The sequence below is a fragment of the Microcaecilia unicolor genome, chromosome 11 (genome assembly GCF_901765095.1).
Source record: "Microcaecilia unicolor chromosome 11, aMicUni1.1, whole genome shotgun sequence".
Classification (NCBI taxonomy): domain Eukaryota; kingdom Metazoa; phylum Chordata; class Amphibia; order Gymnophiona; family Siphonopidae; genus Microcaecilia; species Microcaecilia unicolor.
Window position 1 is genome coordinate 112,118,766 of NC_044041.1, and position 18,135 is coordinate 112,136,900.

General features: G+C 44.3%; 1 protein-coding gene across 1 annotated transcript; it reads right to left on the reverse strand.

The window, feature by feature from the left end:
• Positions 1–2,045: 2,045 nt before the first annotated feature.
• PRDX5 (peroxiredoxin 5) lies at positions 2,046–12,160 on the reverse strand. The gene is made up of 6 exons (XM_030218618.1): positions 12,054–12,160; positions 10,315–10,449; positions 9,941–10,072; positions 4,605–4,643; positions 3,163–3,227; positions 2,046–2,790 (listed from the first exon to the last, which is right to left on the reverse strand). Exons 1-6 carry the CDS (start codon positions 12,120–12,122, stop codon positions 2,685–2,687), a joined length of 546 nt encoding a protein of 181 aa, XP_030074478.1. The 5' UTR covers positions 12,123–12,160; the 3' UTR covers positions 2,046–2,684.
• Between the last annotated feature and the right edge of the window lie 5,975 nt (positions 12,161–18,135).

Below are 18,135 nucleotides of genomic sequence, written 5' to 3' on the forward strand. Positions count from 1 at the left end.
AGGAAGTCAGGGCTTGTCTTCACTGACGTCAGTGTCCTCAGAACGTTGAGGGTGAGTTTTATTACAGTAGATAAGGAAGGCAGAGCAGCTGCAGACAAGTATGGGGGAATAGGTGAACCAGTTGCACATTATATAAGGGGGGGGGGGGGGGAAAGAGGCCTAGGAAAGGTAGGTCAGCAGCAAATTTGAGTGTAACTTGGGCAGCCAGGTCAGGCTGAAGTCAACTGTCATGGGAGTGGTGAGGTTGCTGCTTTTTGGAATAGTGAAGTTCGACTGCCATCCAGTGGTGATGCAGGGGATCTTCAAGAAATCTGCAGCAGTAGCCTCAAGGGTTTAAAAGAAAACATTAAAAAAACAAAAACAAACAAACAAAAAAAAAACCACAGCACCATCTAGTGATTTGGATTTTGTTCACACCTTTTTCAGTAGTAGCTCGAGGTGAGTTACATTCAGGTACACTGGATATTTCTCTGTCCCAGGAGGGTCACAATCTAAGTTTGGACCTGAGGCAATGGAGGGTTAAGTAACTTTCCCAAGATCACAAGGAGCAGCAGTGGGATTTGAGCTGGGCGCCTCTGCATGTAAAGAGTGGTGCTCTAACCACTAGGCTACTCCTCTTGTCCCCTTAGGGCAAAGTTTCTTAGCCTAATCCTCAGAACACATGCAGCTAAACATAAGACAGACATCCATGCACTGCCTCCATTTTTATTATTTATTTAGATTTTGCTCACACCTTTTTCAGTAGTAGCTTGAGGTGAGTTACATTCAGGTACACTGGATATTTCTCTGTGCCAGGCGGGCTCACAATCTAAGTTTGTACCTGAGGCAATGGAGGGTTAAGTGACTTGCCCAAGATCACGAGGAGGAGCAGCAGCAGCAGGAGGATTTGAACCAGCCACCTCTGGATTGCAAGACCGGTGCTCTAACCACTAGGCCACTCCTCCACTCCATTGTATACAGATCTATCTTGAAAACCTAGCTGGCTGTAGCCCAAAGAGAGTAGTTAAGAACCACTATCTTAGGGGGTATATCTGTCAATAACCTGCTACAAGCAACGTGAGCATCTATCAGTACCAACTCCCCACCGTTAGGGAGGGGGAAGGGTAATTTTATTAACAGGTTACTGAACCTGTGTAGCAAGAATATACATAAATTACACCAGTTTTAAAAAGAAAACATGTGTCATTTAGAATGACCCTGCAGGAGCTACATGGACACATTAAGACCTGCTCCAAGGCAAGCACAAATGTGTGCAAAAGTGCAGAACCCCATCTTCCAGGAAAGGGAGTGGCAGGATAAGGATTTCAAGAGGTCACAGTTATGCATATACAGGCTGTATACCCATACCCCACAAATGCATTATCAAAATTACCAAAGCACTTGACAAACAGTGCTGCATGTGCTGCAATGGGCCCCATCCCTTGCATATGAAGCTGCCATGCTCAGGAGGCTTCTGGAGAACTCTGTGGCGTTAAGAAGGGCTTTTTCTTCTCCAAAGCTATTTGTTTCTGTTCTAAGTGGCTGCAGTTTATGATTATGATGGCTGTACGTTGGTAATAGAAAGAGTTCAGTTCTTCAGACCCAAGACTTTATTATCACATAGGACCCTACCGTTACAACACAAAACAGAGCAGAGCTTCACAGAACCTACTAGAAACTAGAATTTAGCACAAACATTTCAATACATCTGTGCAGCGACTTCCATGCCTTTCCAGTAAAAGAAACCCAGTTCTTAATCTCTACCCACAATGTCCTCTAGGAATCGGGTTCTGCCCTCACAAACATATTTGGATGAATTCCTTCAAAAAAGTGACAAATAGGTCCTTAATACATACTGCCTAAATGAGAAGGGATAGATACCGACTGTTCAGAAATTTAGTGCTGGCTAGGGAGAATCTATACCACAGTCTCTAATAAAAGTTGAAAATCAGTTTCTGTTTCCATCAAGTCCTTCCTTATGATTTAGCCTTTTACCTCACAAACCCTTAGCACCTACCGATCAGAAGCAACCAAACAGTGGTATAATACAAGAGAAGAACATGATGCACTGTGATCCATCCAATTTTAATTCCACTGAACAAAAATCTTCAAAAAGAAATTGAATTACACTACAGAAAAGCACTAGCCCCAAAACTGTTCATTTATTATCTCCATGAAACTACCACCTCCACAAAGAGCAAAGCAGATGGAGAAAGATGTAAAAGCAACAGAAAGACCCACCCAAAAAGGGCAGCAGGCCAGGTCTCTGCATATCAGCATTAGACAACAAGGAGCAAGACATAGCCAGGGGCCAGGAGCAGCAGCAGAAAGTCTGTAGCCAGGGAGGGAGTACAAAGTAAAAGGAAGATTTAGTGCATGCAGATAATTTGACTTTTCATCAGGTGGTCTCTTTCTCTCATGACCATGAGACTATGTGGTAATCTGTTATCGGATTTGTGATCCATGGTGGCTTCTGAAGTTGGAAGTCCTTAGCAAGGGGGAAAACAGCAGGTGTTGCTGAATGGAGGGACAGAAGGAGCCCTAGCTGTGTGGGTAGCCTTCCTGTGCATCTCACTCATTGCTGCTTAAATGTGCAAGGTACACTATACACTGTATCCAGTCAAAGATAACAGCCACTTGAAGGCCCTAAGAGTTCCCTGTTGCTGCAGGACTGGGACACGGTTGGACAAGCATATCATTGCTCCTTACAGCTGTGACAAGATATTGTTGGCCAAGCTGCAGGTCAAGCCTGTGCCATCTTCCTCCACGTTTATGGCTTTCACCTTGCCATTTTCTATAATCATTGCAAACCTGTTAAATAAGGAAATCAGGGAAACATTTTAGCGCATACGGTTTATTCTCCCCTTACCCTCCATCATCTTTCTGCAGTTGCCAGCAAACCAAATCTCCTCCCTCAAAACAGGACAGCTCAATCCCTCCAGATTCCTTAACCCAGAAAGGCTACTCCTCCACTCCATTGTATACAAATCTATCTTGAAAACCTAGCTGGCTGTAGCCCAAAGAGAGTAGTTAAGAACCACTAACTTAGGGGGGGGGGGTATATCTGTCAACAAACTGCTACAAGCAACGTGAGCATCTACCAGTACTAACTCCCCACCCTTAGGGAGGGGGAAAGGTTCACTAGACTCCAAGGACTCTTGTGCCACATATGCCAGCTCTTACCTTTTACATCGTTTGGTACCAAAGAGACTCTTCAGCTGCGGGCTGTCCAGTACCATATCAGTCACCTGAGGAAGAGAGAGAAAAACAACAAATATTGAAATGTCTCTATACTCAGACCAAGGGGCGTAGCAATGGGCAGGCCCAGGCCCATCCAATATCAGCTCAGGTCCGCCCACCCAGTTTTAAGCGTGGTTGAAAAGCACACAGCAAAGCAGTAGATACAATGAAGCCTTTCACTTTCTACCATCGTTACGGCGGTGGCCCGCTCACCTGACCTCCCAGTCCCTCCTACCTTTTGGCAGAGGCAGACTCAGCACGGCAGTCGGCACTGGAATAAACATGCAGTCAGCAATGAGGACATCAGGCACAGTGTAAAGAAGCCACGCCCACTACACACCCAGGCGGCACCGCCGCAGCAGCGTGATGAGATGAGAACGAGGCACTGCGGTTCGGGCTCGTGGGGAGGAGCAGACAGCGCCACGTGGTCCCGGCGCCTGCAGCTATCTTTTAGCGTGATGAGCCAAGAGGCTGAGCGTGCACAGCCGCAGCGTGGCCGCATGGTATGGAATAAACATGCAGTGAGAACGCAGTGGCCGCAGCGCTGGCTGAGAAGGAAGAGGACCGTCACGGTCACCACTAGAAGTCAAGAGCTACAGGTCACAGCTCTTGACTTCTAGTGGTGATCATTATGTCCTCTTCCTTCTCAGCCAGTGTTATGGCCGCTGCGTGCTGACTGACTGCATGTTTATTCCATCCCATGCGGCCACGCTGTGGCTGCGCACACTCAGCCTCGTTCTCGGCTCATCACGCTTAAAAAAAAAAAAAAAAAAAAAAAAAAAACAGCTGAAGGCACCGGGACCTTGTGGCGCTGTCTGCTCCTCTCCCCAAGCCCGGACTGCAGTGCTACATGGAAAGGCTGCTGCCGCGGTGCGTAGTAGGTGCGGCTTCTTTACACTGTGCCTGGTGTCCTCACTGCTGCCCTGCCCGGGTCTAGATTTTAACTTCAGTGCTGGTTGCGCTCTAAGTTCAACACAGTCACTTCATCATCACTACTCAAATCTTCGATCACAGCAGCCAGCAGTAGCATTCCCCTGTGGCCCCAGTGCCCCACAACAAAGTCTGAGCCTGAGTCAGCTACAGGAGCCAGGGTGCTCTGCACCACATGGCACGTGCAACTTTACTGCAAGCAGCTGCCCAGCACTGCAGGTAATAAAAAAAAAAAAAAAAATGGTTGGAAGATATGTCAGAATTCACTGCACGAGAAGCTCTTCCCCGAAAGTGAGGTACTCAGTAGGTGTATCTTCTACAGCAAAGTATCCTCTCTCCATATATCGAAAAGATTTTTAAAAATTAATGGTAGTTCTAACTGTGCACTGCCTTGTGGTTCAACTGAAAGGCAGTCAGTCAAATTAAAATAACCATTAAATATTAAGAGATCTTACCTCTGCAAAGGCAGCTGTGGGATCAGCCAGCATTTGCACCTGAAAAGACAGAAAAGCCAATGAGAGCTCTGGGAGTTACACTGGTCCTAGAGTAGGACTGGGTACTCTGCTGGCATTGATACTTTTTACTGACCCAACCTTAACCTCAGTGTTTCCCCAAGTCCAGTCCTGGAGTACCCCTTTCCAGTCAGGTTTAAAAAAAAAAATAAAATTTTTTTAAATTTGTTGCATTTGTATCCCACATTTTCCCACCTATTTGCAGGCTCAATGTGGTTTACATTGTGCCGGAGGTTTGCAGACTCCGGTGTTTACAGAGTGATGTTGAGATGAGATAAAGTTCATGTGGGACAGCCACATAAGGTCATTGAACAGTAGGAGAGTTGCGTTTTATGCATTCTGAGTTCTACCTTTGTTGTGTTACAGAGATCAGGCATTTGTTGGGTTGGTAGGGTATGCCTTTTAAAAGAGATAAGTTTTTAGTGTTCTCCGGAAGTGTAGGTGGTCATACGAGGTTTTCATGGCTTTTGGTAATGCGTTCCACAATTGGGTGCTTATGTAGGAAAAGTTGGATGTGTAGGTTGATTTGTATTTGAGTCCTTTGCAGCTTGGGTAGTGCAGGTTTAGGTACATTCGTGTTGATTCGGACGTGTTTCTTATAGGTAGGTCGATCAAGTCTGTCATGTATCCCGGGGCTTCACCGTAGATAATCTTGTGAACCATTGTGCAGATCTTGAAAGCAATGCGTTCTTTAATTGGGAGCCAATGTAGTTTTTCGCGGAGAGGTTTTGCGCTATTGTATCGGGTTTTTCCCAAGATAAGTCTGGCTGCCGTATTCTCAGCGGTCTGGAGTTTCTTTAAGGTTTGTTCTTTACATCCCGCATAGATTCCATTGCAGTAGTCTAGATGGCTCGGGAAGTATTGTTCCACGCGTTTGAGTTTCCACATTGCGTGAAATATTTTCATTGTTGTGTATGACACTTGGTTCACTAGTGTTAGGTAGCGCAAGGATTTTCAGGCTGTCAGATAGGGAGGGTGTGGTCTGGAGTGTTGATAACCGTGGGGTTGTCTACGCTGTGTTGAGATGAGACAATGAGACAGTGTGTTTTTTCTTTGTTGAGTTTCAGTTGAAATGCATTTGCCCAAGTGTCCATGATGTTGAAGCTGATCTTGATTTTATTGGTTATTTCAGACAGATTTGCTTTGCAGGAAATGCATATTATGACATCGTCAGCATAGATGAAAGGGTTAAGGCCTTGGTTGGATAGGGTCTCGGCTAGCGGGGTCATCATTAAGTTGAAGAGGATTGGGGATAGTGGTGATCCTTGTGGTACTCCGCAGTCTGCTTTCCACAGTGGTGATGTGTTTGAGTTTGCTATTACTTGGTATGTTCTTGTGGTTAGGAAACCTTTGATCCATCTTAGTATATTACCACCAATCCCAAACTTATCTAGTAGTCTTAGTAGTATGTTCTGGTTTACCATGTCAAACGCACTAGACATGTCGAATTGGGGGAAGAGGATGTTTTTGCCTATTGCTATTTCCTGTTTGAATTTGGAAAGGAGAGTGAGCAATACTGTTTCTGTGCTGTGTAGGGGATGAAACCTGACTGAGATTAGTGTAGAATTGAGAATTTATTTATATACTAGTAAAAAAGGCCCGTTTCAGACACAAATGAAATGGGCGCTAGCAAGGTTTTCTGTGCCAGGGAATTTGCCATCTGTGCCCTGAGGTCCCTGAGCTATCCTGATTCAGGCTGTCACACTTTGTATCCCTCTGTATGTTGCACATAACCTTCCTGCTGTTTCCTTCTGTGTGAGACAGAGCTGCTTCGTTTCTGTTTATAAATGATTCTTCATGGTTTCTGTGAGGCTCTCTGGCAATGGGCTGTCCCTTCCTGCCTGTGTCTGTAGGTTCCCTCCCTTCACAGTTCCTCCATGCTCTCTCGCAAGCTCCTTTCCCTGTGCGCACTGTTTGTGACCGGCATGTCGATTCCTTGGGAGGTATGTGCTTGGAGGGGAGGGGATTGGGTGATGCGCCGAGGGGGGCAGTGAGAGCTGATTTGTAGGCAGGGGGAGGAGTAGGGAAACTTGCTCCGCGTGTTTCCCTACTCCTTCCTCTTGCGTGCGTCGCAGTTTTGTGTGCCTTCCCCGCCCTGCCGTCAACGTCATCACGTGTTGGAGAGGGCGGAGCTACACTGCAGCCCATTGGGTGACTGTCAGTGCTCAGCCCTTGACGTCATAACATTGTGACGCGAGGGCGGGGCACACACTCATGGGGGAACAGCTATCGACACCAGGACGGAAGTGGGTGGAGCTTCCGGCTTCATTAGAACGTTGGGGTTGTGAATTATGTCTGGATGGGGCGTGGCTGAGGGCGGGTCTACGAGTGAGAGTGAGTGGTGCTGACAGCCTAGAACAGTACAGGGCTTCAGTGTTTCCCAGTACAGTGAGCTTCAGAATTGGAGGTGAGAATTATTTATATAGATTCTGTGAGTTGTTTGGCTACCATGCTTTCCACAATGAATATGCATAAAATATTGCATACTAGTAACGAAGGCCTGTTTCAAATCCCAATGAAACAGACGCTAGCAAGGCTCCCCTCCGTCCCTTTGTGTCTCCGTGTGTCGCCGGCCCCCCTGCAGCCTCCGTGCGAATGTGCTGTGACCCTGGCCCTTTTGGCATGCCCCCCAGCGTCCGTGACCGTTCCGTTCCCCCCCCGATGTGTGTGTTGCCAGTGCACCCCCTTCCACCCCCACCGATGTCGTCGCTGCCAGCACTCCCCCCTCTCCGAAGGCCCCCCCACCCCACTGACCTGCCGAAAACAGAAGATTTGTGCGTCATGTGAATGCCCCTGCAGTAGGAACCGATAGAGTAACGCGTGCTCCGCCCTCGACGTCATCGTGTTTTGACGCGAGGGCGGGGCCCACAGACTACTACTACTACTACTATTTAGCATTTCTATAGCGCTACAAGGCATACGCAGCGCTGCACAAACATAGAAGAAAGACAGTCCCTGCTCAAAGAGCTTACAATCTAATAGACAAAAAATAAATAAAGTAAGCAAATCAAATCAATTAATGTGAACGGGAAGGAAGAGAGGAGGGTAGGTGGAGGCGAGTGGTTACGAGTCAAAAGCAATGTTAAAGAGGTGGGCTTTCAGTCTAGATTTAAAGGTGGCCAAGGATGGGGCAAGACGTAGGGGCTCAGGAAGTTTATTCCAGGCGTAGGGTGCAGCGAGACAGAAGGCGCGAAGTCTGGAGTTGGCAGTAGTGGAGAAGGGAACAGATAAGAAGGATTTATCCATGGAGCGGAGTGCACGGGAAGGACGAGTGTGGAGAGATACTGGGGAGCAGCAGAGTGAATACATTTATAGGTTAGTAGGAGAACTTTGAACAGGATGCGAAAACGGATAGGGAGCCAGTGAAGGGTCTTGAGGAGAGGGGTAGTATGAGTAAAGCGACCCTGGCGGAAGATGAGACGGGCAGCAGAGTTTTGAACCGACTGGAGAGGGGAGAGGTGACTAAGTGGGAGGCCAGCAAGAAGTAGATTGCAGTAGTCTAAACGAGAGGTGACAAGGGTGTGGATGAGGGTTTTGGTAGAGTGCTTGGAAAGAAAGGGGCGGATTTTACGGATGTTGTAAAGAAAGAAACGACAGGTCTTGGCAATCTGCTGGATATGAGCAGAGAAGGAGAGAGAAGAGTCATAGATGACCCCAAGGTTTCGAGCTGAGGAGGCAGGGAGAATGAGAGAGCCACCAACAGAAATAGAAAACGGGGGGAGCAGGGAAGTGGGTTTTGGGGGGAAAATGAGAAGCTCGGTTTTGGTCATATTTAATTTCAGGTGGCGTTGAGACATCCAGACAGCAATGTCAGACAAGCACGCTGAAACTTTGGTTTGGATGCAAGGTGAGATATCAGGAGTAGAAAGGTAGATTTGGGAGTCATCAGCATAGAGATGGTAGGAAAAGCCATGGGATGAGATTAATGAGCCAAGGGAAGAAGTGTAGATAGAAAAGAGGAGGGGACCAAGAACAGAACCCTGAGGTACGCCGACAGGCAGAGGGATAGAAGTAGAAGAGGATCCACCAGAGTGAACACTAAAGGTGCGGAGGGAGAGGTAGGAAGAGAACCAGGAAAGGACAGAGCCCTGGAATCCAAGTGAGGACAGGGTATCGAGAAGTATGCTGTGATAGACAGTGTCAAAAGCAGCGGAAAGATCAAGGAGGATGGAATATTGACCTCTGGATTTAGCCAGTAATAGGTCATTGGAAATTTTAGTAAGCGCAGTTTCGGTTGAGTGGAGAGGGCGAAAACCAGATTGTAGTGGGTCAAGAATAGCATGTGAGGAGAGAAACTCAAGGCAGCGGCGGTGAACAGCACGCTCAAGTAATTTGGAGAGAAAAGGAAGGAGACTGTGATTTTGTGTGGCTTCAGAGCTTCGAACTTACGAACCATGCTTGTGACGTCAGTGCAAATAGAACGTTGAGGGTGAGTTTTATATATATAGAGAGATAATGGAGGCAGTGTATGCAAATCAAGTTCATGCATATTCATTGTGGACATCCTGAAAACCTGAATGGAAAGCAGGACTCCAGGACTGGGGAAACACTAGTCTAGATAGTACAGGCGTTTTAAAGGTCACACATGGGTCTCATCTTCAAGAACAGTATCATCTGTGGCCAATTCTAACTCTGGGTCAATAAAAAGACATCACAGCAAGAACCTTCTGCTGCCAGATAGGGCCCTCATCCTACCTTGGAAACAACCCCACTTGCAAAGGGACAGTCCTGTTTACATGACCTAGCCCCATCACTGCTTCTTTCTGCTATTTATTTATTGCATTTGTATCCCACATTTTCCCACCTCTTTGCAGGCTCAATGTGGCTTAGAAGTTAAGATGTAGTGTTTATGTCCCTGCTCCCCAGCACTGGCTGCGTGCTCATATTTGTGGGGGGTCAAGAATTAGAGAACACAGATTGAAGTCGCAGGGTAAAACCAAACCTATCCTCCTGCCAAAGGATGAGATGTTAGGAACTCTGAGCACTGCAACAGCAGGGATTCACTGCCAGTTACTATTACACAATCTCACTCTGCTAGTTGTTACATGTTTTTGTAACCTCAATTCTTGTGTAACTGGTTTGGCAAGAAGTTGGAAAATAAAGTTCTAGCCTGCTCTGGCTCATTTCATAAGGGTTGCAGAGGAGCTAACAGACTGTTGTTCAACCTCTCCTACTTCTCATTTCACTGTCTCCACTAGCCCTTCCCTCCCAGCCCCATTTTGTTCCTCAGCTCTCACCAGCCCTTCCCTCCCAGCCGTGTTCACAGTTCTAGTTCTTACTTTGCCCTCAGCACCATGCGCTTTACCCCACTCGCTCATCACAAAGACATCATTGACAGCGATGCAGGCAATGACCTCCACACCCTGGGCCTTCAGTTCCTCAGCCTTCTCCACATACCCTGGTAGATGGGTCTGGGAAAAGAAAGGAAAAAAAAACCCATTTCCATCACTGCCACTCCCTTCCCAAAATGATCAAAGGTGAAAATACAAAAACGTACAGACTCTACTAGGAAAAAGTAACAAAAAGTAAAGACCTAAAATAAATCATATTAAGCACACTAATGCCCAAAAGCAAGATACCACAGTTTCTCTGTACAGCCACCAAACCCCACTTATAAAACACTGGCAGAGTTTTGTCTTTTCTCATCTCTTACCTTTGAGCATCCGGGGGTAAAGGCTCCTGGCACCCCGAAAAGGATTCCTTTCCGACTCTTGAACAGATCTGCTACATTAATCTTACAACCAGGATTCCCTTCATAAACCTCCACACTAGGGAGCGAATCTCCAGCCTGTCAGTATAAGAAGAAAGAAAAACAAACAAACAAACCTGAAACAGTAATAAGGTGAGATAAGAAATATGTCCCCTATGTCACCTAAGAAGACATGGCTCCTCCTCAGACTCCCAACTACTTTGCAAAAAGTCACTGACCCAGAGAGCATTTTTGTGTGAAAGATCAAGAAAAGCAGAGACAACTAGATCTTTAGTTCTCAGTGAAAAACAAATCTGTCTTTCAGGTTTACAATGAGGCTTCAAACATGTATGCATACATACAACTTAACAAGAGTAACTTGCAAAGCAGATTTGTTTGAAGCTCTTAAGAGCCGACATTAAGAACCCTTATCTACAACAATCCTTAAACTACAATACTTGTAAGTTTTGGTTTTTCTCCTAATTCATTTCTAATTAAAAATAAATAAATAACTTGTCGTAAACAATAATATCAGCCAAAATGTGAAAGTTTCCAAGAGATGACATTAATGGGAAATGGAAATAGTCCTGCAAAGAAGGGAATTTTCTTAGCAACATATGAGTTGCCAGTTCATTCATGCCTACGTCTGTGCCCTGAAAATGGTAGATACAAATCAAGGTCAGGTATACGTTTAAAGTCGCACATTTGAGTTTTATCTTGTTGGGCAGACTGGATGGACCGTACCGGTCTTTTTCTGCCGTCACCTACTATGTTATGTTATGTTCTGCACATCTTTCACTGTGGGCCAGTTTCAGCCATCACAAAATATTTTGGTCAAGACTACCTACAATACAATTTCTGCATTACAGAAAACTCTCCAAAGCTACTACTACTTATCATTTCTATAGCGCTAGAAGGCATACTCAGCGCTGTACACCCTACACGAAAAAGACAGTCCCTGCTCAAAGAGCTCACATTGGAGTATTCCTTCTGCTTCTAAGCCTGGGAATCCCTTGGTGCTTGTGACAGTATTAGACGGAGAGGATTATCCTAATGAGCCTTAAAAAACAACCAACCAACCAAAAATAACCCACCTATTCCATACTGCCTGTATAGCCCTGTCTCTTTAGGCACCTTATGTTCGTATGCTCACTAGGATAACCATATACTAAAAATACTAAACAATCAGTTAAAAGACCATTTACAGCCTAATACACCACAGAACTCTCAGCAGGTAACAAAGTCACATATCTAAGTGCTAAAGGATCACTTGCCTCTGGATATCCTCATTTTTATTTAAAGATACTTTTTTAAAGAGTTACATTCAAGTAAATACGTATTTCTCTATCCCCAAAGAGCTCAATCTATGATTGTACTTAAGGTAACGGAGAATAAAGCGACTTGCCCAAGATCACAAGAGCAGCAATAAAAGCCCACACTGCCCTAATCACGATACCATTTCTCCACCATGCACATGAATCTACCTTCGAGGAGCCAAGCATACACAACCTGAAGAAGAACTGGGGAACTTTGGTGTAGATATTTGAATAGCTCCGAGATATCAATGCACGAAAAGCAAACCTTTTCCCAGAGGAAAAGCAACTCTAGAACAAGGAGTCGGCATAAAACGCCAAGACTATGGCCTCGGGAGACAATATACTTAACTAAGCCAACATAAAGAAGAAACAGGCTCCAGCACTTACTTTCAGCTTGGACATGCTCCTCACTAACAGCCGTACCGTCCCAGGCAGCCTTCTTAGCACCGTAGCCATAACAACAGAAAATTCCTCCTTTAATACACTTGCGTTTGCGTATTAGAAGACGTCACCTGGTTTTAGAACTGCGCCTGCGCAGAGGAAAGTCGCCCTTTGTGTCCTTCAAAGGCCCGCGTGCCCAAGGTCCAAGGAGGTTAGATAAAACAGGAGACGGGGTGACGTCAAAACGTTGAATCCAATTTGGTTAATCTCTGTTTCCCCTCACCGTACTCAAATTCAAAGCAAGCAAACTATGAGCAAGCAAGCAAACCTATGAGCTGTTGCACCCACGTTGTCACTTAACCTTCCATTGCCCCAGGTACAAAAACTTACTTTGTGAGCCCTCTAGGAACAGAGAAAGTACCTGCATACATAGGCGGTCGGTGGCACAACTGTTTGGGGGGGGGGGGGGCAGGGGTGGAGCTTAAATCCATAATTGTCTGATAACACAGAAAAAAAATAAAAATAAAAGTCACAATACCTTTTATTAAATTTAGATATTAGCTATGTATCATATGTCAAAGAATAAAGTGGTTGCTCAAAGCATATACTAACCACAATCGCTCAACTGCAAAACACTATGCACAACTTTGTGCAAAAACACACTCAGAACCTTACTGTACCATAATATTACACTGGGCAGAACCTAATACACCACCCATACGGAAAATGCAGACCGTCAACAATATGAAACAAGGGATCATAATATCACAATTCTCATGTACAGCCACAAAACACCCTAATTCATGTTTAATGTGGGATAAAATGCCATAAATAAGTAAATAAATATAAACTTTTAATGTTGAGCACCTGATTCTCAAAGTGGACATATTCCAAACACTATAATGAAAATAAAATTATCTTTTCTACCTTTGTTGTCTGGTGACTTTGTTTTTCTGATCATGCTGGCCCAGTATCCGATTCTGCTAGCTGTCCTCTTAACTCCATTTCCAGGACTTCCTTTCCATTTATTTCTTTACTTTCCGCCTTTCTTCTTCGTTTCTTGTCCTACATCTGTAAGTAAAAGCTGGGTCCTCCGCAGACTTGACTGTCCAGTGGATCCAGCTTCTGCCTATTTTCTCCATCCATGTGCAGTTTTTCTTCTCTTTTCCTTTTCCCTCATCTCTGTCCTCTCTCTTCCCTCTCCTCTCCTCTATGTCCAGCAATTTCTCCTCTCTCCCTGGGCCCAGTCCTCCCATCCATGTCCACCCATGCTCCTCTCTCCCCTGCCTCCCTCCATTCACCCATATTCAGCAATTCCCCTCTTTCCCTGAGCCCTACCATCCCATCCATGCTCCTCTCTCCCCTGCCCCCCTCCATTCACCCATATTCAGCTATTCCCCTCTTTCCCTGAGCCCTGCCATCCCATTCATCTCACTATCTCCCCTGCCCCAACTGCCCACCCTCTTCTCACCCCAAGATCCCTTTACTTTTTTTTTTCTTTCAAATTTACCTCCAGTCCGGCAGCGCAGCGACAGACAGCGTCAGTGAAAGTGCTCCCATTAAAAGCGCTTCTCTTCGCTCAGTGCCCCGCCTTCTTCTGACGTCATGATGTCAGAAGAAGGCAGGGCACTGAGCGAAGAGAAGCGCTTTTACTGGGAGCACTTTCACTGACGCTGTCTGTCGCTGCGCTGCCGGACTAATGGTAAATTTTTTAAAAAAGGAAACGGATCTTGTGGGAAAGAGGGTGGGCAGTTTTGTCGTTGTCATCATCATCAGGATCCGCTCTTCGGCTGGGGAGGCTTAGCCTTCTCAAGCCTCTGATACCGGGCGCCTATGCCTGCATATAATGTGTACAGTGCTGCTTTTGTCTAGTAGCGTTATAGATTAGTAATAGTAGTAGTAGTAGTAGTACTATCATGTTGTTCGCATTTCTGGATCTAGGTGTCATAGAGCCTGCAAATAGGTGGGAAAATGTGGGGTACAAATGTAACAAATAAATAAATAAATAAATAGTTGATGATACGTTGAAACGCTGTGCTCAATGTGCGACGGTGGCTAAGAAAGCAAATAGAATGTTAGGTATTATTAGGAAAGGAATGGAAAACAAAAATGAGGATGTTATAATGCCTTTGTATCGTTCCATGGTGCGACCACACTTCAAATATTGAGTAAAATTCTGGTCACTGCATCTCAAGAAAGATATAGTGGAATTAGAAAAGGTACAGAGAAGGGTGATGAAAATGATAAAGGGGATGGAACGACTTCTCTATGAGGAAAGGCTAAAGCGGCTAGGGCTCTTCAGCTTGGAGAACAGACAGCTGAGGTGAGATATGATAGAGGTCTATAAAATAATGAGTGGAGTGGAACGGGTGGACGTGAATCGCTTGTTTACTCTTTCCAAAAATACTAGGACTAGGGGGCACTCAATGAAGCTACAACTAGTAAATTTAAAACAAATCGTAGAAAATATTTCTTCACCCAATGTGTAATTAAACTCTGGAATTCTTTGCCAGAGAATGTAGTAAAAGCTCTTAGCTTAGAGGAGTTTAAAAAAAGGTTTGGATAGCTTCCTAAAAGAAAAGTCCATAAGCCATTATTAAAATGGACTTGGGGAAAATCCATTGCTTATTTCTAGGATAAGCAGCATAAAATGTTTTGTACTTTTTTGGGATCTTGCCAGGTACTTGTGACCTGGATTGGCCACTGTTGGAAACAGGATGCTGGGCATGATGGACCTTCAGTCTGTCCCAGTATGGCAATACTTATGTTCTTGTTGGTAGCATTTTTATTTAATTTCACTTATATTTTCAAACATGTCAACTTGTGCAGTATATGGATGTACACAGAGCAAGTATAGAGAACAGAGCCTACAAATAGGTGGGAAAATGTGGGATACAAATGCAACAAATAAATAAATAATAACAGAATAACTTTTCATACGTAGAGTAGTAATTTGTTATAAATCCGGAGCTGCCAAGGGGTCCCAATTTTTGAAAGGGAGATTTTAATACACGCCTCAGCCCCGTCCACTCTACCTTGGCTCTACCCACTCTATCTCATGTCATCTTTTTCTTTTGCATAAGAAAAAAAAAGATTTTAAATGTTCCCAGGTTTCAATCCAATTCATGTTTAATGTGAGATATAAATGATATAAATAAGTAAATAAATAAATAAATAGAAACTCTGAATGTTGAGCACCTGATTCTCATAACATGATGTCTGTTTTAGAGGCCCTTTACTTTGAAAAATAAAATAAAATCTTTGCACAAATATAACAGTCCTACGGTGTCCCCATAACCAGCCCTTCCACATGACACACATTGCAATTTCCAACAAACTACTACTTTACCTATGAAAAGTTATTCCCTTATTATATTTCCTTTATGTACATCTGTATACTGCACAAGCCAGCATGTTAGAAAATATAAGTGAGATTCAATTTTAAAAATGCCACCAACAATAAAGAATGACAAAGTGGCTACAGCAGCTCATAGGTTTGCTTGCTTTGTTTTAAAGGGGAAAAAGAAAAAACTGACCTGTTGGCTTTAACTTTCATTTCATCCTGTCTCACTCCTGTTTCCATGCAACCCTCTGCAGCAGCCAATGCCCTATCCAGGTTAGGTTTAAATCCTTATATTTACGCAGATGATGTAACAATTTATATACCATTTAGTAAGAATTTGGATGAAATTATCAATCAAGTCACTCTTGGACTGACCACAATGGACAAATGGGCCAATTCTTTCCACCTGAAATTAAATGCTGAAAAGACCCATTGTTTAATTTTATCATCTCAGTATAACAAATATAATCCTACCACTTTAAATACTCCCAACCTTTCTTTACCAATCTCAGATAGTTTGAAACTTCTAGGGATTACAATTGATCAACATTTAACATTGGAAACTCAAGTAAACAACACCATAAAGAAAATGTTTTATTCAATGTGGAGACTCAAACGAATAAAACCATTTTTTCCTCGCGATGTCTTCCGCAATCTGATACAATCTATGGTCTTAAGTCAGATGGATTACTGCAATGTTATATATGCAGTATGCAAAGAACTACTCAAGAAATTACAAACGGCTCAAAATACTGCGGCAAGACTGATCTTTGGAAAACCCAAATTTGAATCTGTAAAACCACTTCCAGAAATTCTGCACTGGCTCCCCATTAAATAACGAGTAGCCTTTAAAATATGAACACTAATCCACAGGATAATCTTCGGTGAAGTCCCAGAATATATGCTTGAGTTAATTGACTTACCACCCAGAAACAGATCCAGTACCTCACGATCATACCTGAACTTGCACTACCCAGACTGTAATGGCCTTAAATACAAGTCAATTTATGCCTCCAACTTTACATACATAGGCACTCAACTGTGGAATGCTCTACCCAAATCAGTAAAATCTACCCAGAACTACCTAAACTTCAGAAAATTATTGAAATCAGTATTGTTTAAGAAGGCTTATTCCCCAGGTTCAACTTAATTTGAATTAACTCTTACTATTAATGATCCAAGGACACTAACTACCTGTTATTATCTTTTGCCTATTGCTGTTTAATCGTTATTGCCCATCTTATTCTCAATTTGTATAATTGTTCTTCTTGCACTGTAGCCTTACTACAGATTTATGTAAGCCACTTTGAGCCTGCAATCAGTGGGAAAATGTGGGATATAAATGTAATAATAAATAAATAAATTAAATGACCAAAAAAAAAAGCGTGGGGCCGCAGCAGCCTTCAGGCATGCGCTGTCGGCTCTGTTGGTCCTGTGCCCCCGCTGACGTCAACTTTGAGTTCCGGGGGCACAGGACCGGCAGAACTGACAGCACAATGTCTGAAAACTATTACAGCCCAGCGCATTGGAAGAAGCAGCAGCGGCATGAGAGTCATGGGATCGGAGGCAGTGTATTATTATGGATTAAGAGCTGGCTAAAAGACAGGAAGCAGAGAGTAGGGTTGAATGGTCAGTATTCTCGATGGAGAAGGGTAGTTAGTGGGGTCCCTCAGGGGTCTGTGCTGGGACCGCTGCTTTTTAACATATTTATAAATGACCTTGAGATGGGAGTAATTAGTGAGGTAATTAAATTCGCAGATGACACAAAGTTATCCAGGGTCGTCTCGTCGCGGGAGGAGTGTGAAAGATTACAAGAGGACCTCGTGAGACTGGGGGATTGGGCGTCCAAATGGCAGATGAAGTTCAACGTTGACAAGTGCAAAGTGATGCACGTGGGAAGGAGCAACCCGAATTACGGCTATGTCATGCAAGGTTCCGCTTTAGGAGTTACGAACCGAGAAAGGGATCTGGGAGTCATCGTGGATAGAACGTTGAAATCTTCCGCTCAATGTGCTGCGGCGGCTAAGAAGGTGAACAGAATGTTGAGTATTATTAGAAAAGGGATGGAAAACAAGCATGAGGATGTTATAATGCCGTTATATCGCTCCATGGTGCGACCACACCTGGAGTATTGTGTTCAGTTCTGGTCGCCTCATCTCAAAAAAGATATAAAGGAATTGGAGAAGGTGCAGAGAAGGGCGACAAAAATGATAAAAGGGATGGGACGACTACCTTATGAGGAGAGGTTAAGACGGCTAGGACTCTTTAGCCTGGAGAAAAGGCGGCTGAGGGGTGATATGATAGAGGTCTACAAAATAATGAGTGGGGTAGAGCGGACAGATGTGAAGCATTTGTTTACACTTTCTAACAATAATAGAACTAGGGGACACAAGATGAAATTAGAATGTGGTAGGTTTAAAACAAATTAGAGAAAGTTTTTCTTTACTCAGCATGTGGTTAGACTCTGGAACTCATTGCCGGAGAAGGTAGTGACAGCAGCTGGCCTTGCTGAGTTTAAAGGGGGTCTGGACAGATTCCTGAAGGAAAAGTCCATTGATCGTTATTAAATTCTGGGTTTTTGCCCGGTTCTTGGGGCCTGGATTGGCCGCATTCGGAGACAGAGTGCTGGGCTTGATGGACCTTTGGTCTTTTCCCAGCGTGGCAGTGCTTATGTACTTATGTGATGTAAATACAAACATCAAGCATAGTTTGAAATGTCTATATGCAAATGCCAAAAGCTTGAGA